Source organism: Caretta caretta, chromosome 2 (assembly GCF_965140235.1).
Source record: "Caretta caretta isolate rCarCar2 chromosome 2, rCarCar1.hap1, whole genome shotgun sequence".
In the NCBI taxonomy this organism is placed as follows: Eukaryota; Metazoa; Chordata; order Testudines; family Cheloniidae; genus Caretta; species Caretta caretta.
Window position 1 is genome coordinate 236,382,769 of NC_134207.1, and position 23,261 is coordinate 236,406,029.

General features: G+C 40.7%; 1 protein-coding gene across 11 annotated transcripts in view; it reads left to right on the forward strand.

Annotated features, from left to right (window-relative positions):
• The window catches only part of MYO3A (myosin IIIA), a 299,867-nt gene that overhangs the window by 196,738 nt on the left and 79,868 nt on the right, over positions 1-23,261 (forward strand). For 9 of the 11 annotated variants that reach the window (XR_007354926.2, XM_048837824.2, XM_048837826.2 and 6 more), the window contains 8 exons: positions 10,672-10,698; positions 11,051-11,150; positions 13,442-13,558; positions 14,431-14,535; positions 14,636-14,719; positions 16,035-16,237; positions 18,839-18,937; positions 19,038-19,152. Coding sequence is in view for 10 of the 11 variants with exons in the window: in XM_048837824.2 (XP_048693781.2) it covers positions 10,672-10,698; positions 11,051-11,150; positions 13,442-13,558; positions 14,431-14,535; positions 14,636-14,719; positions 16,035-16,237; positions 18,839-18,937; positions 19,038-19,152 (850 nt within the window). In the remaining variant the exon portion in view is untranslated. The remainder of the gene's footprint in view (positions 1-10,671; positions 10,699-11,050; positions 11,151-13,441; positions 13,559-14,430; positions 14,536-14,635; positions 14,720-16,034; positions 16,238-18,838; positions 18,938-19,037; positions 19,153-23,261) is intronic. The other 2 variants (XM_048837825.2, XM_048837828.2) reach the window with 1 other exon arrangement.

Sequence of the window (23,261 nt, forward strand, 5' to 3'; positions counted from 1 at the left end):
TATTTAGAAAATCTCTCACGGATCTGTGACTGAATTTGTCCCGTCTTGGATCTCAGGCTGGGGCCATTTGAGTGTAAAATTCTACATTTGGTGAGTGAATGAGGAAACATTTTCTAGCAGATTGATATTTTAAAATGGCAGCTTGTTTGAAGCTGCTTGACAGTCAAAGGTTTGGAGTGTTAGTGTGAGTTATAGGGAGACTGATTGATTAGAAGGCAGAGAGCAGGTTAGCCAGTCAAAGTTGCATGCTAACAGTCTTCATCACATGACTGTTATTTGTCTCTACAATTCATGAAGGTATCAAGGGGGGGTGCACATGAATACCTGCATAGACATACACACATTTTCACGTAAATTTCCTCATTGCAGTCACAAAAATGGGAACATCTTAAAGAAGGCTTTTGATGTTTGTCAGTCACCCCTTTAGTACAATGCCATCCTTTTCACTTGCAGCCCAAATCTCAAAAGAGATGAAAAATGTCAAATTAGTAAATGAACTATGTAAACTATAGTACTAAAAGCAAAGGGTGGTTTTCTTATCTTAAACTTTTCCCCCTTATTTTAAATGGACAATAATACACATTTGGGTGCTGATCCTGCAAAGGAGCTCCATGCAGGTGAACTCTGTGTTGGTGTAGGGTCACTGGGGTTCCATATGGGTGGACTAGTTTGCAAGATCAATGCCTTGGTCTTCAGCAGGTTCAAAGGTATTGTCTTTGTCATAAGCAGGACCTGTCAGGTACAGTAAACATTATTAAAATTCTTTGCTGATGCTGCATGCTCCAATACAATACAAGGAAGCGAGACCGTGAGTTGTGATGTGGATTATTTTGATTTGCTGCAGATCAAGATATAATCATAAGGAATTTTACAATGATTTTAATGAATAAACTCACATTTTAAATTACATAGCTACATTCCTGCAGTCACATTATAGGAGTAAAAAATGAAATCACTACCCAACTTAATACACTAGAAATCAACACTGTAAGGTGCACACAGTGGCTATTCTGAAAGAACACTTCTGAAAGGCTAAATGAGAAAAATTTGTTTTTCACAGAAAATGTGTGTTTCAAGGGCTGTAGCTATACTTCGAAGCAGAAGGTGCTGCCTTTGAGATGGCCTTCAAACTGCAGCTTTTATGTCTGACAGTCATGCTTGTAATGCTTTTATCTTTGGTTGTTCAGCTGTCTTAATCTTGACTGCTTTCACATTTACTGTTATCATCTCTTCAGAAATGTGCAACAATTAGTACAACAAGCAATTTTTGGAAATAGTGACTCACTTCAGAGTTAGTTGTATACATGGTGTCCAATCAGTGGTTCCCTTCACACCAGAACTTGCAGTGAAGCCAATGTCATCATTTATTCTTTGACTAGATCCTTTATTGATCTTCACAATGACTTCCCTGAGCACTTTGGATGTGCAAGGAAAGCAGGCGTGGGCCCATCATTGTTGCTCATATTTTTTATGTCAAAATAAAAATTCACACTGAACACAAAAGGATTGCACTGAAATCTAATGATAAGCTGTTAAAAGGCTGCCCTTCAAGATCATTGAGAAGCTTCAGCTAGTACAGAATGTGACTGCCCATTTATTCAGCAATGGTAGCTACTGAGAGTACATTATAGCTGTCATGGCAATTGGTATCAGCTGTGGTACAACTGCTAACAACCCCTAGATTTGACTTTTGGCAACCTAGAGTCTGGTTGCCTTCAGTGGAGAGTCCTCAACTCTGGCATTCACTCCCCTTCTTGGTTGAACAAATCCCATGTTTGCTGAGCTGCTGGGTGAAGGAGAGAGGGTGACCACATGGGTCAAGAACTAGCCTGGCACTTGAGAGACCCAGGTTCAATTCCTTGCTATGCTATAGATTATCTGTGTGTCCTTCAGAAGTCACTTAGCCTCTCTGAGCCTCAGTTCCCAAAGGGGAAAATGGTACTTCTCTACTCAGGGCTGTCCCTAGGGTACAGCAAATCAGGGCAACCGCCCCGGGCCCCGTGCTTTGGGCGGCTCTGTGGGCATGGAAGTGAGGCAGGCGAGCGGGGTGAGGCGGCGAATGGGAAAGTGAGTGGCAGGCGGGTGGAGGGGGTGAGGAGGAGCCTCCCCCCGCCAGCACCTTCCCCTCCACCATCTCCTGCCTGCCTCAGATCCGATCAGTTTCGCGGCATCAGGAAGTGCTGTGGGGGGAGGGGAGAGGAGCGAGGGTGCAGTGCACTCGGAGGTGGGGTGGGGTGGAGACGGCAAGAGGCAGGGTGGAGGTGGGAAGAAGTAGGGTGGGGGGGTCTTGGGGGAAGGGGTGGAGTGGGAGAAGGGCCTGGGCAGAACCAGAGGGAGCACCCCCCGGCAGATAGGCACCGAGTTTGTAATGTCCTGGGCCCTGCACCCTTCTAGGGATGGCCCTGTCTCTACCTCACTGGAGTGTTGTGAGGATAAATACATTAAAGATTGTGCTGAGATACTGTGGTAATGGGAGCCTTTGATAGAAAGTATACCTGTATACTCAATCCTTCCCAAAGGTGGAGTGAACAGGTGCTGAAGAGGTTGGATTTAGTTGACGTTGGGTAGCGCATTTATTTCCTTGCTGTATATTTGTTCATGTCCCAAGAAACTTTCTGCTGGGCGTGTTTTATGAAATAAATAAAAGGGACTGCTCTGGCAAGCATTATTAACAACACAGCATTATGGCTCCCAGTAACTGCAGCAATATGGTATCTCCTCTGTCCTATTTGAAGTGTAGGAAAATACCAAAGTTTATTACAGGTCACTTGGATAGTGGGTATGGAGTTTTGTAATGGATAGGTGGGTTTTCAGCACTCTCTTCCTGTATGATATTGTCTTTCAATATGAAGACAGTTATGCTGCTGTTGCAGGAGTCTGTATGGCCAAAGCTCACATGGCCGGATTCTCAACCCTTTGTGCTACTCAGGCTTTACAGTCATACTGTGCTACCAAACCGGCTACCTCAGGATTCTTGCAGGTTGTGACTGACCTTTGTGTGGGTTTCAGGAAAGCTCAAGCAGCCTCTCAACCTCCCCACCCCTGCTGCATGGCCTTCATTAGGGTCCCTCCATGCACTCCTAGGACACACATTTCTCCATAGGAGGCAGGACTGTGGTCCCTGTTTCCTTCTACTCCTGTGGAACAGGCCCAGGGCACTGCGAGAGAGAACAGTGCATCCCTTGAAGGAGTGTTAGAAGCAGGATGTTTCTCCTGCATGTCAAGGAGCTCTGGGAGGAATCTACTCCAACCACTCCTCACCACTAGCATCACCCCCATGCCCACCACTCCTTCCACTTGGGTCTCACTCAGTTCTTGCACCACAAGCTCCTGGAGCTTTCCAGCACCACTCCTAATGTGGGGCTGTGCATACAAAGCATGACCAAGTCCTGCGAACAATAAAGAGAAGAACTCACTGTGCCATTTGTAGTGTTATGTTGCAGAGCAGGACTGAAAATTAAGAGGAATGTGCATTAATATTGCCTATATGTTTGTCTTTTTCCGTTTGCATTATGTGGCCCCCTGTGTTAACAGTCAGAAAAAGAGAAGCCCCAGTGGTTTCAGTGTTTATGCTGCCTGTTAGTACATTTTGCTTTTAGTTATAATTTGTTAGTTGCTCAGAGGCCTACAAGTGTTAATACTTTCGGAAAAATGTATTTTTGCTATTTTAATGTCTTTATACCTTATATTAATGCCAGGCCTTTTTTAGTCTTTTAAAATTCTTTTCTTGGCTTTTGAGTTTTCCACACTAACTAAGGTATTTTATTTTGTTTGTTTCACTACCTCACAAATGGTGGAGAGGTTCAGTAGGGCCTAATGAATCACATTATTTTTAACACTATTTTGGAACCATCAGAAATCACTTAAATACCTTCTGACAATTTTTTTTTTAAAGCCTACAGTGGCCTCATTTTATTTTCATTCAATCTTGTAGACAGGGTGGGAGAATGAAGAGAAACAATGCTGCCTTGACTCCTTTTTTTCTCCATACTCGGTTGATGTTTCTGGCCTTTAGTTTCTTCAATTGCTTGTTGAACATGGCTGTTGGATTTAATGCCTACAACAAAGAATTCTGAACTGCACATTTTTCAGAGGAACAGCCGTGTTAGTCTGTATTCGCAAAAAGAAAAGGAGTACTTGTGGCACCTTAGAGACTAGGTGGGAGGAGGTATTTTTTCATGTTTTGTGTGTATATAAAAAGATCTTCTACACTTTCCACAGTATGCATCCGATGAAGTGAGCTGTAGCTCACGAAAGCTTATGCTCAAATAAATTGGTTAGTCTCTAAGGTGCCACAAGTACTCCTTTTCTTTTTGCGAACTGAACATTGTGAACCAAAATAACTAGGCTCCTGTGTCCATGTGCATGATGATAAAAATTCAGCCCTGATCTGGCTGGGAGCGGTTGGAGTTTGAGGACGTGAAACTGTATAACTGCCCTTGAGAGATGTCTGTGCCTTTTGACAGCAAAGCAGGAAAATATTTTGTGTTCTGCAAATCTGTCTCTTTGGTATACCTGGGAAATGAACAGTATAATGTGGCTTAACAAGCAATACAGGTCTCAGGATGTCAGCCAAACAGGATCACATTGGAATCTGTGGATTTCCCTCTTCCTTTTTTATATAAATTAACCATCATTACAGTGGCAAGGATAAAGACCAATTTTCCAAAAGGAAAGTCCGATAAAAATGTTGAGGGGGAGGGACACAAAATTCTCAGTGAGTGGGAGGATTTTTCTCTCTCCTACAGCAATTCATCTGCTAACCTCCTAGGGTGAATGAAATACGGTGCTGGAAACAAATCACAGAATATCAGGGTTGGAAGGGACCTCAGGAGGTCATCTAGTCCAACCCCCTGCTCAAAGCAGGACCAATCCCCAACTAAATCATCCCAGCCAGAGCTTTGTCAAGCCTGACCTTAAAAACTTCAAAGGAAGGAGATTCCACCACCTCCCTAGGTAACGCATTCCAGTGCTTCACCACCCTCCTAGTGAAAAGGTTTTTCCTAATATCCAACCTAAACCTCCCCCACTGCAACTTGAGACCATTACTCCTTGTTCGGTCATCTGCTACCACTGAGAACAGTCTAGATCCATTCTCTTTGGAACCCCCTTTCAGGTAGTTGAAAGCAGCTATCAAATCCCCCCTCATTCTTCTCTTCCGCAGACTAAACAATCCCAGTTCCCTCAGCCTCTCCTCGTAAGTCATGTGTTCCAGTCCCCTAATCATTTTTGTTGCCCTCCACTGGACGCTTTCCAATTTTTTCACATCTTCTTGTAGTGTGGGGCCCAAAACTGGACACAATACTCCAGATGGGGCCTCACCAATGTCGAATAGAGGGGAACAATCACATCCCTCGATCTACTGGTAATGCCCCTATTTATACAGCCCAAAATGCCATTGGCCTTCTTGGCAGCAAGGGCACACTGTTGACTCATATCCAGCTTCTCGTCCACTGTATCCCCTAGGTCCTTTTCTGCAGAACTGCTGCCTAGCCATTTGGTCCCTAGTCTGTAGCAGTGCATGGGATTCTTCCGTCCTAAGTGCAGGACTCCACACTTGTCCTTGTTGAACCTCATCGAATTTCTTTTGGCCCAATCCTCCAATTTGTCTAGGTCCCTCTGTATCCTATCCCTGCCCTCCAGCATATCTACCTCTTCTCCCAGTTTCGTGTCATCTGCAGACTTGCTGAGGGTGCAATCCACACCATACTCCAGATCATTAATGAAGATATTGAACAAAACCGGCCCCAGGACCAACCCGTGGGGCACTCCGCTTGATACCGGCTGCCAACTAGACATGGAGCCATTGATCACTATCCGTTGAGCCCGAAAATCTAGCCAGCTTTCTATCCACCTTACAGTCCATTCATCCAGCCCATACTTCTTTAATTTGCTGGCAAGAATACTGTGGGAGACTGTGTTAAAAGCTTTGCTAAAGTCAAGGAACAACACGTCCACTGCTTTCCCCTCATCCACAGAGCCAGTTATCTTGTCATAGAAGGCAATTAGATTAGTCAGGCATGACTGCCCTTGGTGAATCCATGCTGACTGTTTCTGATCACTTTCCTCTCCTCTAAGTGTTTCAGAATTGATTCCTTGAGGACCTACTCCATGATTTTTCCAGGGACTGAGGTGAGGCTGACTGGCCTGTAGTTCCCAGGATCCTCTTTCTTCCCTTTTTTAAAGATGGGCACTACATTACACTTTTTCCAGTCGTCCGGGACCTCCCCCGATCGCCATGAGTTTTCAAAGATAATGGCCAATGGCTCTGCGATCACATCCGCCAACTCCTTTAGCACTCTCGGACGCAGTGCATCCAGCCCCATGGACTTGTGTTTGTCCAGCTTTTCTAAATAGTCCTGAACCACTTCTTTCTCCACAGAGGGCTGGTCACCTCCTCCCCGTGCTGTGCTGCCCAGTGCAGTAGTCTGGGAGCTGACCTTGTTCGTTAAGACAGAGGCAAAAAAAGCATTGAGTACATTAGCTTTTTCCACATCCTCTGTCACTAGGTTGCCTCCCACATTCAGTAAGGGGCCTACATATTCCTTGACTTTCTCCTTGTTGCTAACATACCTGAAGAAACCCTTCTTGTTACTCTTAACGACTCTTGCTAGCTGCAACTCCAAGTGTGATTTGGCCTTCCTGATTTCACTCCTGCATGCCTGAGTAATATTTTTATACTCCTCCCTGGTCATTTGTCCAAGCTTCCACTTCTTGTAAGTTTCTTTTTTGTGTTCAAGATGAGCAAGGATTTCACTGTTGAGCCAAGCTGGTCGCCTGCCATATTTACTATTCTTTCTACACATCGGGATGGTTTGTCCCTGTAACCTCAATAAGGATTCTTTAAAATACAGCCAGCTCTCCTGGCCTCTCTTTTCCCCCTCAAATTAGCCTCCCAGGGGATCCTGCCCATCAGTTCCCTGAGGGAGTCAAAGTCTGCTTTTCTGAAGTCCAGGGTCCGTATTCTGCTGCTCTCCTTTCTTCCTTGTGTCAGGATCCTGAACTCGACCATCCCAGGGTCACAGCTTCCCAGGTTCCCATCCACTTTAGCTTCCCCTACTAATTCTTCCCGGTTTGTGAGCAGGAGGTCAAGAAGAGCTCTGCCCCTAGTTGGTTCCTCCAGCACTTGCACCAGGAAATTGTCCCCTACACTTTCCAAAAACTTCCTGGATTATCTGTGCACCACTGTATTGCTCTCCCAGCAGATATCAGGGTGATTGAAGTCTCCCATGAGAACCAGGGCCTGCAATCTAGTAACTTTCATTAGTTGCCAGAAGAAAGCCTTGTCCGCCTTATCCTCCTGGTCCGGTGGTCTATAGCAGACTCCCACCACGACATCACCCTTGTTGCTCACACTTCTAAACTTAGTCCAGAGACACTCAGGTTTTTCTGCGGTTTCATACCGGAGTTCTTAGCAGTCATACTGCTCTCTTACATACAATGCAACTCCCTGACCTTTTCTGCCCTGCCTGTCCTTCCTGAACAGTTTATATCCATCCATGACAGTACTCCAGTCATGTGAGTTATCTCACCAAGTCTCTGTTATTCCAATCACATCATAATTCCTTGACTGTGCCAGGACTTCCACTCGTGCTTCCTCCCAGTATCCCACTTTCCTACTTACCACAGGGCTTTGGTCTCCTTCCCCCCGGTGAACCTAGTTTAAAGCCCTCCTCACTAGGTTAGCCAGCCTGCTTGTGAAGATGCTCTTCCCTCTCTTCGTTAGGTGGAGCCCATCTCTGCCTAGCACTCCTCCTTCTTGGAACACCATCCCGTGGTCAAAGAATCCAAAGCCTTCTCTCCGACACCTCCTGCGTAGCCATTCGTTGAAATCCAGGGGCCCATCATGCTCTCCAGTATTCAGTACGATTTTTTTTAAAACCCAGCAGTATGCAGTGAGTAATAGTTACAACAGAAATGGAAAATGTGAATTGACATAAGGTTTTGCTTTGGGTGCTCCTTTGGCAATGTTAAAAAATAGAACTTTATGTAGTTTAATAAAACGCTGTCAGTTGCCACATATTTTCTTCATGGGTGCATTTTCAGTCTTCATCAAAGCCACAGTATGTCAGATATGTATTCTAAAGAACAAAATGACCTTCGTGTAGCTGCATAAAGTATGCTGCTTCAAATGTACCGATTTATTTTCAGCAAAACATAATTTGCCCTATTAAAGCACTTTCTGTATTTGAATCTGCAAAGAATGTTGGAGGTATATAAACACATCTTTAATGTATCACAGGGTATTTATATGAAACCTTTTTTATTTTTTTATTATTATTTTGGTTATTACTGTTATTAATTACAGATTTTGCCCCTGGATGCAATAACATCCTGTAGATAGTCAAGAAAACAAAGTCAAGCATCAGCAGACATTGGAATGATGAGCATTATAATTAAGTTTAATATTTTCACATCATATTCAATATAACATGGCACACAAAACCAAAACTGTCTTCATAATATTATAATAGGAGAGCATGTATGACTAGGGCAATTATTACTACACAAGAGCGTCCAAGAAGAAGGAGAATGTATAGCAGAAAATATCTGTTCTATGAGAAGTGTAGTTATATCTTCAGATCGATCATCTGCCATTATTCTTACACGTTTTCAGCTTCTGAGTGTTTTAAATGCAGCTAAGAAATCATGGGCCATTTTGTACCCTGCTGTGATGAAACCTTCAGGACAGTTACAAAAGACTCGGGAAACTCATGGCTTTACCGTGCTGCTGCAGCTGATTGACGGTTTGATGGCAGCCCACAGGGTTCTGAATATCAGTAGGAAAAACAGATTGGACTTTTATTATACCCCAGCCTCCAAAGGAGTAGCATAAATCTTGTGCTCCCCAGGATGCTCATTGTGCTTCCTGGAGTTACCCCCTAGAGGACTGACTTCAACGCAGGGGCTCTGCTTTTATTGCTGCAGTCTGGCTCGAAGCATGGAGTACTCTGTACGTTTCAGTTAAGTATATGGTGATTTTCACTGATGGCTCAGTTTGTGTCCATTATCTCAGAATTAATAGACTTAATTTCACAAGCCACTAAACTAGCTGGTGAAGAAACAGGCAGAATTTCTCAGCTGTGGAGTGTGTGCACCTCCTGCCCTGTGCTGCAGAGCGTGCAAATGCTGTAGTTGTGGCTGGCTCCTGCACAAGGTGGAAAAGCTCCTTGCCTCCCCATCTGCCGTTGCGTCAGCACCAGGGCTGCTCACGCGCTTGCCCTCAGAAAATAGTCATTATGCTCAATTGAAGTTCAGTGCAATGCTAAATTAAATGTATACACGCGTGCAGAGTGAGTTTGTGACTTGAATGCTGAATAGCCTGGAGAGACTGTATAAAGCGCCATCTCCAGGGATTTACAAGCTGCTGTGTACAAGCACCAATGCACTCTGCTAGACACTATGCTAGACTAGTTCCTGGATATAGCAGTTCCTTCTACCTTAGGCATGTTAAGAGTTTGGGTTGAAGCCTGTGCATGTTAGGAGTTCAGATTGCCCAAATGCTTCTAATTAAGCTGTGTGAAAAGATTTGTCAGAACCTGAGCCCAGATCTATGAAGTTACACAGACCCGGCGTAGTATAATTTGCTTACCTCCCTCCCAGGATCTCCTCCAAGCTTCCCCCAGGTATTGGGACTCCTCTTTAACATTATCATTGCTAAGTGGGTGCCTTCCCACACCTCTGTCATGGGGCTAGGCAACCCCCTATATGTCACTGCACTGGCTGGCCACACCCCACTCTTCCATCTTTGGATGAGCTGCCCAGTAGGTTCCTGTCTCCTGGTGTTTACCTCAGCATCCGAGTGAATGAAAGGGCCTCCTCTGGCTTCTCTGGAATCAAGATGATTACCAACTCAAGCTCACACAGGACAGTCTCCATTTTCTCTCTGCTTCGCAGTTGATGCACCCCAGAATCAATTTTTGTTCTACCTTTCTCCATGGTGTATAAAAAAGTGAGATGAGGAGATCTGATCCAATTCATGGATTTTTGCTGCTGCTGCCCTCTTAGACATTTAAACTCACTTCTGTCTGTAATCCTCTGCTGTTACGCTCCTGAATTCCCATTCATTGATCTTCTGTGCTCTCTTGTGGCACATATACCCAGTCTGAATCATGATCCTTGCATCCTCTGTTGACTCCCTCATTAATTTGTTGATGGGTCCCATTCCAGTGGTTGCCATTCCCTCAATGTGCCATTTCTGCCATGTAGGAGATCCATTCATTTGTGGCTTTTCTTCATTATTTCTGCAATGGTGTGTAGATTTCTGTTTGTTTGTTCAATTTAAAAATAAAATATAGCCTCTTAAGATTGCTAAATTAACAGATTAGTCATGCTTATAAGAAAGGGCAGTTTTGAAATCTCCTGTCCTTTGTACAATCTTTTCCCATATAGTCCAAAAATATCTGTTTAGACTGTACACATTTTGGGAAAGGGACTGTGTCTAGTACTTCCGTGTTTATACAGTGCCTCACTCAATGTGAGCTCTCTCCCAATCAGCCCCTCTGGGCACTACCATAAAATGAACATTAAATAATTATAAGTCACCAATTTTTTTAAAAAATATTTCCTTCTGGAGGCTGTCTGTGGTCATTCTTCTCATACTATTCAATCATATCATCCCAGATTTGTACCATTCATAATACTGATTTGAGTAATTTTTATTTTTTCCAGGCTGCTGCCAAGACACAGCTACTATAGGTATTATAAGTTTATTACCTTTTCTATACAGCATGGCTCCAGTCCTACCACTGATGGCTCACAAATGGACTATTATGCTTCTGTTGAGCTCTATGAAGCTCCACACAGGTCCAGCAGTCTTTCCACATGCTATCAATTGCAGAATCAAACCCCTTATTTTTAAGTAGCGAACCTCGGGGGTACTGAGGTAAAAAGTTCTATTCTGTCCTGCTATTTTGGTCATTCATCAGTTTGAATTCAATCCATCAGAATGTTTGAACATCTTTAGGGGGTTGCTCTCAATGTGTCTTCAGCTTGAAGATGCAAAGAATGTTTTCTTACATCAGAAAAGCGTACGTCTCTTCTTTTGTAGATTTGAGCGAATTCATACTAAGAAAGGGGACTATAGTAGGTCTCTAGCCTCAGACCAGGAGGATGTAGATGATTTAGCAACCTTGGAGGTACTGGATGAGGTAAGATATTTAATTTATTTAAGTTTTCTTGGAAACTAGTATACAGATAAGAGTCAAAAAATACTGCTGTATTTGTAGATTAACCTAGCTTGTTTTTAGGTGAGCCTACATTCTCACACTTTAATTACATAGTAGTCCATGGTACTTTACAGACTTCTGCTAGATTGTTGAACGTGAGATGAGATGTGTTGTGTATAGAGTTGTGCCATCTTAATGCCAAAACATCCTCATGAGCGAGATCATGAGCTGGTGTAAATTGGCATAGTACCACTAACTTCAGTGGAGCCATGCCAGTTTATTCTGGCCAAGAATCTGTTCCATGATGATGATTTAACTTTAAGATGGGACAGCTCTAGATACAGCATATCCATTTCCACCTTCAGCTGGAATTGTCCCAGCTTAATGTTAACACTTCGTCATAGGCCAGATTCTTAGCCGGCATAAACTGCTGTAGCATCACCGAAGTCAGTGGTGCTATGCCAGTGTACACAAGCTCAGGGTCTGGCCACAGAAGACCAACTTTTGCAGCATTTTAGATACTTAAAATAGTGCTGTTTGGCCAAGTTTGAAAAGTGGATCCCTTTTCTGACAAGCAACATGAAGGGAAAAGAATGCTGTGACCAGAAATTCTGCTTTTAAAGCTTTCCCCCCGGGGAGCTACTTAGCAATATTCTTTGTGCAAACAGTTATTTGTCTGCATTTCATTAACTTCCTTTTGGCTAGGGAATGCAATCATAGGGCTTAAATCTCCTCTTTCTCTAACTTGACAATAGTGCAACTCCATTTTCATCAGTGGAGTTACCTCAGATTTATGCTAGTGTGTATGGGAAAGAGAATAATCAGGCTACAATGATTTACCTGGAGTTCAGAGGCAGTGGGTGGATGTGGATGAAATGCCAACATTGCTCTGCTGAATGGTTCAGGGACTGCTACACAAGAGAATAAAATTAATAATCTCCACCTGCAAATTAAACTTCACTGACACGTCAACCATTAGTGAGCCCTGAACTTGGCTCTTCTGTAGACATGCTGTGAGCACTGCATAGTGATAACGGCACTTATAGAGTGCTGTTCATCTTCAAAGCACTGTACAAACATTAGCTAATTAATAGGATAGTAGCTCAGCTAATCAAGGCTATTTGTCTGATGGGTAGAGCTCACATCCAAACATTTATTTACATTCAGAATAGCCATATGCTGACAGTAAGATTTCTACTTTTTGCCAAGGAGTCCATTCAGCGAAAGCCATGTCATGCTCATAAAGGGAGATGATATTCAGTATATTGAAAGGTATGGTTCAAAATAAGAAACAGGATAGATTTCCAAGCCTGTGAAATGCTTTCATCTTGTTTTCCCTGTGGGAGTAAATGTTACCATCCCTGTTGCAGCTTCTTGAGTTTCTCCCTATTTTTCTTTCTTTCAAATACAGACCGTTCAGTTCTCAACTGTATCAAATTTACACTCACCACAGTTTGGGGGGATGGTGACTCTAAAAAACCTTTTCATTCCTGATGCTGGTCCAGCAGGGGATTGAAACAGCACCCTGTGTAACTTGGAGCAGTCCTTGAAACTAGTGTTACCCCAAGCTACAGCCAACTGGTGCCTAAGATAGGGATTTGACAGAGAACCCTTTTCTGCCTCTTTTCAGCTTTCTCTGCAGAAAAGAGGGGTGAGACAAGTGGCAAAGAGTTGGCTTACCAGCATGGTGCCACCCTAGGATTTTCCTGTGCTTCCAATTTAGGGTAACTTTCTGTTTGCTTTTCACTGCTCAGGCAGTAAAAAAACCAACATCAGACCAGATCAAGAGCTGATCCCAGAGCATGTTAATATATGAATATCTTCAAACTAGTATCTGTTTATTTACATTTGTAGATTTTAGCCTACTCCAAGGAGTGCACATTTAAAGATGCAGTATAAAAGGTTTCAGAGAGATCCAAACAGATGGACTTCTATGTCTATATGATCAGAACTTAGGAAAAAATCTGAGAACTTGGAAGGGCATGTCTGAATTCAGTCTAGTGACCTTTGCATGGAACAATGATATTAATCCTTGGGATAGGGAGTTTAGAAAGAGAGATTAGGGAGCCCTCAATGAATAAAATTGATTGAGTTACTGCATTATTAATTTGTTAATATTTGTACAAAGATCTGTAGATATGTGTTTGTGATTCATGTGGGATGGCGATACAAAAATATCGTGGCCTCTGAATGCCACTATGTTTGAAGGTACCAACGTGTTTCTAAGCATTAACTTGAACATGCCTTGCCTTTCCTATTCTTTTTTACAACAGAATACAGTAACGGAGCAGTTGCAGAAGAGCTATGCCAGGGATCAGATCTACACATATGTAGGAGACATTCTCATCGCTGTCAATCCCTTTAGGAGCTTAGACCTTTATTCTGCACAGGTGTGAAGAATGAGTTTCAGTTGTGTTTTGCTTGTAGTGATTTCCAGTGAAATTTGAAAATTCATACCACTCATGATGATTTAATACAACATCTAAGTAACAGAACTATCAATAAATCATCTTCTAGCATGCACATGGGCATATACTTTGATATAAATGGTTTAATTACTATATGCTGAATTCCTGCACATAAATGAGACCGTTTGTCTCTCATGCTCTCTCTCTCTCTATACACACACACACACACAGTGAAGCCCTGTGTACAATAAGTTCCCCAAATTCCACTTATCTTTCTGATAGAGGCTTATGCAACCCAGTGTTACTCCTCATTGTGCTTCACACTAAGAGCCTGGTTCTCCCATTTACTTTAGTTTTACACCAGTGTAATTGGTGTTACTTGTGCAATTGGTGACTGATATGACAGTCTGGATCAAATAAAAGTTTGTCTTTGTTTATTGGTTATGGCAAGTAAAGAAAAGAACATTTGCCCCTTAAAACATACCAAAATACTAAATGGGTATATGAAAAGACAATGGTATGAAATGGTAATTCAGTGCTTTGTGCCTGAAAACATGAAATCTTGATCTAATTATTTTGATTTTATATTTTTCATAATCAAGGCATGATGAGATTTCAAAGTATACCGGTTCCTTTTTAATGGTATTTAAAATATAATTCAAAGGATCCATTGGTCCACAGTATAGTTAGTATAGTAATAATAATAATTAATAAATCTTTATTTATGAAGCCCCCCTACGAATATGCTAGGGATGCTGCACAGCAATCAGTAAATATAATGAAAACATGATAAAATAATACAAAAATAGCTATTAAAGGAACTCAGAAAACATTTGCAGTGTTCTGACCCTCAGCATTCCAAACTGTATATTGGAGCAAAGCGAACTGCCAATCCTCCCCACATCTTTGCTGTGGCTGACATTGGATACCAATCCATGGTAACATACAACTCGGATCAGGTAAAGGTATTTATTTACCCAATCAGATTTATATCTCATACCCTTTGCTCTGCTGAGAGGGATGCAATGAGGGCAAATGGACTTGTCTTATCTTCTTCAGTGTATTGTCATTTCTGGAGAAAGTGGAGCTGGCAAGACGCAGAGTGCCCACCTCCTGGTTCAGCAGCTCACGGTCTTGGGAAAGGTATGTTTTTAAGGTGGGTGCTCCCACAAGTCTCTCTAAAGCCTGAAACCTGAATAAATTGGAACATAATCTCAACCCTGCAGTGTCGTTTACAGACCCCAAATACCCTAATTCTGCATTGGAATCTGCTAGCGGAGGGTTGAGGATAAGATGTGGAAAAGGTGACGTAGCCCAAGACTATATTACCTTCTCCAGACAACCTTTCCAGTGTCAGAGAGGGGATGATGTGCCTCCCTCAGCTCAACCCTGCCTTCGCCCACTTGGAGACAATAATGGAACGCTGTAAAATATTACACAGCACAGTGAAAGTTTTACCCTTCTTGAGCAATCTCCTGCCTTCGGGACTGTCCTAAATTTTCCCAAAATGTACCATGTAGGATTCTGTTTCACCTTCTGACATGTTCATCTCGCTTAAGCAATGGATTGTTGTCAGTGTCACTGTCTTTCCATATGATTCAGACCAGAAAGGCTGACTTGATGGTTTGGCTCCTTAAAGTAAATCACAAGTATGCCCAAGTTTGGGTCATATCTTGAGAGTTTTGCCTATTAAAGGCAGGGTGAAATGAGCAGTGGCACATTCAGCAAGTAAAGGTCAATGCACTAGGATGTCTTCTTAAGGCTGCAGGAGTGTCCTGCTTAGAATAACAGTAGGAAGATGGGTATCTAATGGGGAAAATAATTGGCCCAATGTTAAGAGAAGAGTGAAAACACAAAGACTGTGCTGAAAATGAGTGCATGGGTGAATTCTTGGCCCCACTGAAGTAATTAGGGAATTATGCCATTGACTCCCATTGAGATCAGTGAATCCAGGATTTAACTCTACATCTTAAGCCCTTGTTTCAAGCATACAGTAAATCAGTCTGAGGTGCTCCTTTACCATGGTGATGGGTGGGGTATAAAAACCTGGGATGGATAGTAGGATGGATAAAAGTTGAGGCCCCAATTCAGTAAGGTACTTAGGCATGTCCCTAGCTTTAAGCACGTTGCAGTCCCATTACCTAAGTACTGTACTGACGTGTTTAAAGCTAGGTATGTGTTTAAGAACCTAGCTGAATTGGGGCCTGTGTGGGCAAGGAAAAGGGCCTTGCCCATAGGTGCAAGAGAAAAAAAGAAGGAAGGGAATTCTTTCTCATTACAGAGATCTGATGCTTATTGTGATACCTAAATAGAGATTCCAGAAGTACACAGAGTAAACAAACTGAAACTCTCAACACCAAATGTAAATGAAAAGACCTATTTGAAAACAGTTTTTTGGGGATTATTCTTGAGACTGCTTTAAGCAATAACTTTTCTGTATGTTGGCTTTTATATCTAGGCTAATAATAGGACTCTCCAGGAGAAGATGCTCCAAGTGAACAATCTTGTAGAGGCGTTTGGAAATGCAGGCACTATTATCAATGATAACTCCAGCAGATTTGGAAAATACTTGGAAATGAAATTCACTTGTGGAGGAACTGTAGTAGGAGCTCAAATTTCAGAATACCTCCTCGAAAAATCCAGAGTTGTCCATCAGGCTGTGTAAGTAAAAAGGAGCAATTGACCCATTTTAAAGTAGACAAAGCAGGAGTGCAATTTGGGAAATCTTGTACCATATTCCAGTATAAGATTAGCAAGGTTTTTTCTTTCAAATAAACAAGAGGTTGATAGGTTCTAAAGGTATAACTTAAATTAAAATAGCTTACAGTATATTTTATTACATTCTGGTTTATTTAAGCAGGTCTGTTTTTAAAAAAATCTTGCATATATTGTACAGCAAAAAGGATAAGCATATGTGGGCAGGGCTAAGGATATTCTAATAGTTTTAACTCTAAATATCTTTATTTGTCTGGGTTTAAATTAGGGCTGTCGATTAATCATAGTTAACTCACACGATTAACTCAAAAAAATTAATCATGATTAGAAAAATTATTCACAATTAATCAAAGTATTAATCCTACTGATAAACAATAGAATGCCGATTGAAATTCATTAAATATTTTGGATGTTTTTCTACATTTTCATATATACTATATTCTGTATTCTAATTGAAATCAGTGTATATTTTTTATTACAAATATTTGCACTGTAAAAATGATAAAAGAAATAGTCGTTTTCAGTTCACCTCATACAAGTACTGTAGTGCAATCTCTTTGTCATGAAAGTGCAACTTACAAATGTAGATTTTTGTTGTTGTTACATGACTGCACTCAGAAACAAAACAATGTAAAACTTCAGAGCCTACAGATCCACTCAGTCCTACTTCTTGTTCAGCCAATCGCTAAGACAAACAAGTTTGTTTACATTTACAGGAGATACTGCTGCCCGCTTCTTATTTACAGTGTCATCTGACAGTGAGAACAGATGTTCACATGGCACTTTTGTAGCCAGCATTGCAAGGTATTTACATGTCAGATATGCTAAACATTCGTATTTCCCTTCATGCTTTGGGCACCATTCCAAAGGACATGCTTCTCACTTTCAGGTGACATTGTAAACAAGAAGCGGGCAGCATTGTCTCCTGTAAATGTCAACAAACTTGTTTGTCTGAGTGATTGGCTGCACAAGAAGTCGGCCTGAGTGGACTTGCAGTCTCTAAAATTTTACATTATTTATTTTTAAATGCAGGGGTCTTTGTACATAATTCTACATTTGTAAGTTCAACTTTCATGATAAAAAGATTGCACTTCAGTACTTATATTAGGTGAATTGAAAAATAATATTTCTTTTATTTTTTTACAGTGCAAATACTTGTAATAAAAAATAAATATAAAGTGAGCACTATACACTTTGTATTCTGGTTTGTAATTGAAATCAATATATTTGAAAATGTAGAAATCATCCAAAAATATTTAAATAAATATTATTCTATTATTGTTTAACAGTGAGATCAATCACACAATTAATCACGATTAATTTTTTTAATTGCTTGACAACCCTAGTTTAAATTAAGCTCTTAATATTATGTTAAGTATATTGTTTGGATTACATTTCCTTTAATTTTCCCTTAGTAATGTAACTTGTATGCAAAATATTTGGTTAAATCCTGGAGATTCTAATATAATTTTGCTTATAAAGAAGTATGAACCAAGTACACATATATATTTGTTAAGAGTGTGTGTGTGTGTAATAAAATAACAAATGATAGAGAAATTAAACAACACTTCATAGAATAAATTCATATGAAAGTAAATTCCTGTATAATATCAGCTGTTTGTTTTCACATATAGTACATTAAAGTACACAAAAAATTATTTTAGTAGATCTGTTTTTGTCATTAACAATAATTAATGGCAAAAGTTTAGAACTTGGTATAGGGAAATCTTGCCCCAACTCTAATTTTAATGTTTCCCTCACCGACTAAAACTGAGTGTTTCGATTCTGTGAGAGCCTGTTACCTTATGCAACACAAATGACTACTTCTGTTTCCTCTGAGTTGATTTAGCAAATACACAATTTAAAGTTTTGGTCCAGTTTTATGAAACGCTGTTATTGACAGTTTTTCCCCAATCGAACTTCAGTTATAGAATCTTGGATTTTTCGGAATAAAATCCGGCTTTTTCCCTATGATAGTGGCTTGCATTGAACTTTTTCCCTGGGCTTGCTGATTTCTGGTGAGGTCAGTGGGACCACTTAAATAGGATATGTCAGGAGAATGTGCTTAAATTTACACATGAGCTTAAATCCTTTTCTGAATCAGTCAAATCTCACAGAACCTTGCAGGATCAAACCCATAGTGAGAATGCAACTCTGCCTGGGAGGGAAGATTTTAACAGAGTTCCTCAGGGCACAGTTAGTTTACTAAGGTTGTGGGCAATTTCCAAGATCCGACCCAGTATTTACTTATTGTATCAAACACCACAGTGCTACATTTAGCTGCTTCTACATCATCTGCATTGGTAGATATGACACGCAAAAAAGCTTGCACAGAAAAAGATGGAACTAGTTAAAATCACTGCACCAAGTACTCAGCAAGTATAAACTGATGGAATTCCATTGACTTCAATGGAGCCATGTCAATTTACAGCAGCTGAAGATCTGGCTCACTATTTTTAATGATGTTTAACAATAGCAGCAATGCCATCAATAAATCTAGCAGTACAACTTTCTTACTCAGACAAATAATTGTTTTTGTTGTTTCAGGGGAGAGAGAAATTTCCATATTTTTTATTACATCTATGCTGGTTTAGCAGAAAAGAAAAAACTGGCACATTATAAACTGCCAGAGTATAAGCCACCCAGGTAACGAAGTTTCTTTTTACATAAATTGATTTCTAAGGAATACATTGTAGTTGGCTCAACCTCATTTGGATTATAACCCTTTGTTCCTCAACCTTTTCAGGTATCTGCAAAATGAACATCTCCGAACAGCACAAGATTTTATGAACAACAATTTCTATAAGTCTCAGTTTGAATTAATTGAGCAGTGCTTCAAAGTCATAGGTTTTACAATGGAGGTGAGTGCCGATAACATTTCAATCTTTTTCTTTTTTTGAAACCTTCCTTTGCTTCTTCCTGTGACAGGAGGTAATAAAGGGGAAATGCATTCAAAGAATGTAACTAATTTCCTTCACTATTTTTCTCATTTTGGCTAAAAATACAACCAGTTTCCTTCATTATGTTGCTTACTTTGGCTATGATTCTTAGACATTTTTGGATATTCCATGGTCAGTTTGTCATGATATTGTTACATATTTTAATTCTTTTAAAAGTGTTTAAGCATCTATATACTAAGAAAGTATTATTAGTCAACAATACTATAAAATCAGTGGCCATAACACAGCTGAATATTTGAAAAAAGGTTAATTACAAAATAAGTGCATAGAAAATAATGTTTGTAACCATTAATAAGCCTATAATTTTAGCCTAGTTCGTGTAAGCTTCATTCACTTTTTAAATTAGAGTTTGAAATAAGGAGTCTTTGGCAAGGATGGTTGAAGTGCATTGAGAGGATCAAACCTGTCATGTCAGGGTGAGTCTTATCTGTGACCACTAATTTAATCTGTTCTTCTTTCTTATTGTCTCTTTTCATGGATGTGCAGGCCACTGGTCCTCTCTTGTAAACCTGTACCAGTATAATTACAATAAATATCAGCCTGTTTCTTTTTAAAGTCTCCCTTTGTCAGCTGCTTTGAAACAAGGAATTTCATGTGCCATTAGTAGAGGAGCTGCATTATAATGTTGCTATTCATGGTTGTTAATATTTCTCAGACACTGTTGGTACCTAGTTCTGGAGGAGCAAGTCCAACAGAAAGGAGGTACTAAAAAGAGGCAAATCTATAAATATAGAATACTAGTTTACAAAAGAAAATCTGAGAGTTTTCTAAAATTCCAAGTGTGAGACTTTTCACAGGTCTGGTTTGAATGGGAACAATACACATGGCTGATAACGTGTTAACATTCACCATGCCGTCATTAAGGGTAATATTTTAGCTGTGAAGAAACATGTGTGAACCTTTTCCCCTATGTTTTAATAATACTTTCCTTGCTGTTTTTGCCATTAGTGATGTATTTCTTTACTATTTACTACAGCTTTTTTCCATGGGTTTTTTCCATGGAAAATTTTGAATTGTTTGCAAAAAATTAAAATCAGAAACAGTATTACCTGCTGTTTTATGACACTGGAGTTGTCAATAAGTATCAAAAGTATCTCCCATCACACACTGTAGTTTCCTCTCTTGAGGGAGGTGATACATCATGGCAGTTACATGGAATCATGGGAGATGAAGTCTGACTGGAGAGCCTGGCACAGGAGAATGAGAGCATGAGACACCTTAACTACAACACCCATGAGGCACTCAAGTGGCATTTCAGAATCCAAATATTTCATTTTTAGGCATTGATTTTTTGACAAAAAATATCAATTTTTTTCAATGGGAAGTGGACACTTTTTTGCCAAAAAATTCATTTACTCAAAAATCCATTTTCTGTTGGAAAAACAATCTTGACAGAAAACTTTCAATCAGCCCCATTGCCGACCTGGCCGCAAACCTATTTTGTAGCCAAAGCAGATGAAACCTATTAGCAGTGAAGCTGAATTTTCATCTTTTTTTCCCAAGCCCATTCTCTTTTTTTTCCTTTTGATACTTATTCACAACTCCAGCGCTGTATAGCAGATGGTAAGGCCCAACAATCTCCTGTCAGCAGTACTTCCATCTCTTCAGAACTGGCCTACATGAATGTGAAGGTTGCAGAACTGTCATCAGCAGAGCTACCCACATGACAAGACCTTGTGGGGCATGAAGTGTACTATGCAGTTACACCAGTCTGTTCCTGTTCCCCGTGCTTAAACATTCATTTTGATTGATAAGAGCATCACCTTCATATAGCAATGACACTATATCGCCAAAAGAGGGGGTGTCACTTCTGATATTTTGAAAGTCCACTGAGAAATGTGAGTGGCCACACTATGCACAATGCCAGCATGCATCTTCTGGTCACTTTGCAGAAGGTTGTGGTACAGGGTGTGCTTAGTTTCTGAGTGGATAGGGAAGGAGAGGCATAAGGAGTCTTTCTTGTTGAGCCTCCTATGAAAGGGATATTCCTTGTGGAAGCACTAGCCTCTCAAAAGGGGTGGGGCTCTTGTCTGACCCACTTCCACCCCAGCAGGCGGAGAAGGCTGGGTACAGAGGGGTGTAGATACTGCACTCTCTTGAAGGGTGACACAGCAGTAGTGGTTCCCAGAGCTCTCATGAGCTCCTGGAATCATTGTACCTAATCCAGGCGTAATGTCTCCCAGGACTGCCACTGGGGCTGTGTCTCTGCACCATACCCTTTGCAGAACTGTGGCTATATGCCAGAAATCAAGCTCTGTATGCACCGAGACTGCTACTTTTTGGCTAGAGAAATATGTTGCATCAGAAAGAGGCTCCTCCATGGAAAGGTGCAATAACGTACTCCTAACCTTTGACATTCCATCGTGGTGCACAGAGGAGTTTCTCTATATATCCACAATTCATGTTTTATTAACAGGAGTCCTGAACATAGTCTTGTGCATTCTGATTAAAATGCAGCCTACGTGTTTTTTTGAAATCTCTCTTTTAAACTGGCTAGCATGCTGTATTGGTACCTACATACTCTATACTTTGCTCTCTGTCCTAAACCCACACTGTTTTACTTAAGACTGCATGACAAAAATAAGAGGAAAGAACTGCCTGGGGTTCACAATAATCATTCTAGACAGATCAACCAGATTTAATACCTACTGGAAAAGGGCACAAAAATGTCTGTTGCTATACCCTTTATACAACATAATGGCAAAAGTCAAGTTATCCATTTCTTTGAATTTCATCCACATTCTTAGGCTTGAAATGAAAGTAATCACTTTACAAACATACACACTGCGTGCCAATCATCCTAAGAGTAATTTTTAGAGTGAGCTTTTTTAGTTGGCTTTGGAGTAACTGGAATAATTCATTTTCATTAAGTGTTAGATTTGTGCTGGATTCAATTCTGAAAGTGTTGAAAATAATATAAAATATGTTGAGCAATTAAAGATAATTAAGGATTTTATCTGAATAATTGATGCCAGCATGTTACAAAATAGTATGATATAAAATGCTGTGGAGTGATGAGTAGCCCATCTGCTAAAATGCTTGTCCAATACTACTTCACCCTTAAGAAAAATAGTAGCCCAAAATTCTATTTTAACCTAATCTACATTACAGAAACTAAAACTGTCTCACTCTGCTTAGACAATGACCAGAAATAATCAAATATGGAGATGGGTATTCAAGTTTACAGTTTAGATCAAAGCCAAAACCACAATGAAAGCATTACTTTATCTATTACTATTACAGTTTTACTTATCATTCATTATTATTTAAGGTCACTTACTATATATGTCACCTAAAATTTACATTGTGATTACAAATGTTGTCCCCAGATCAGGAAAAAATCCCCATTCAGGACAACACTTAAGCACATGCTTACCTTGAAAACAATGGGATTTAGGCACATGCTTAAAATTAAGTCTGTATTTAAAGTGTTATCCTGAATATGGATGAGCTTAAGGACCTGTAAGTGTGTCCCTGAATCAGGACTATATAGGGTCTGATTCTTCTCCCACTGAAGCACTGTTTCCATTAACTTCAGTGGGCACAGGATTAGACCTGTTGTAAAACTCATTCTTTGTTCCAAGAAGCTTCCAGCCTTAGGGCTAGATCATGCCTTCAGGCACAGCAAGGAGTGGTATGGAGTTGCTCCTGAACTCTCTGGTGCACAGAGGGAGAAGCACAACCACTATGGCATCCCTTTATGGGGTGTAGCCTGCTCCTACCTGCATGCTAATCTAGTTCTAAACTATTGCAGAAGTGGGGTTAGGCCACGTTTCCACCTCCTCCTTGCCCCCTCTTTGGTGCCAGGCATCCCCTGGGACTAGCATTAGAGTATGGTGTGAGGAGTGACTGGTGACGAGAATGGGATACATGTATTCCTGGAAGAGAGTGTGTGGTGGACAAGAAGAATTAGGCTGTTCCAGGCTTGGGAGGCAGAGTCCTAGAAGGCATGGAGTGAGAAAAGGGAGCAGTAAAGCAAGAGGACTGAACACAGAGGAGAGTAAGAGGCA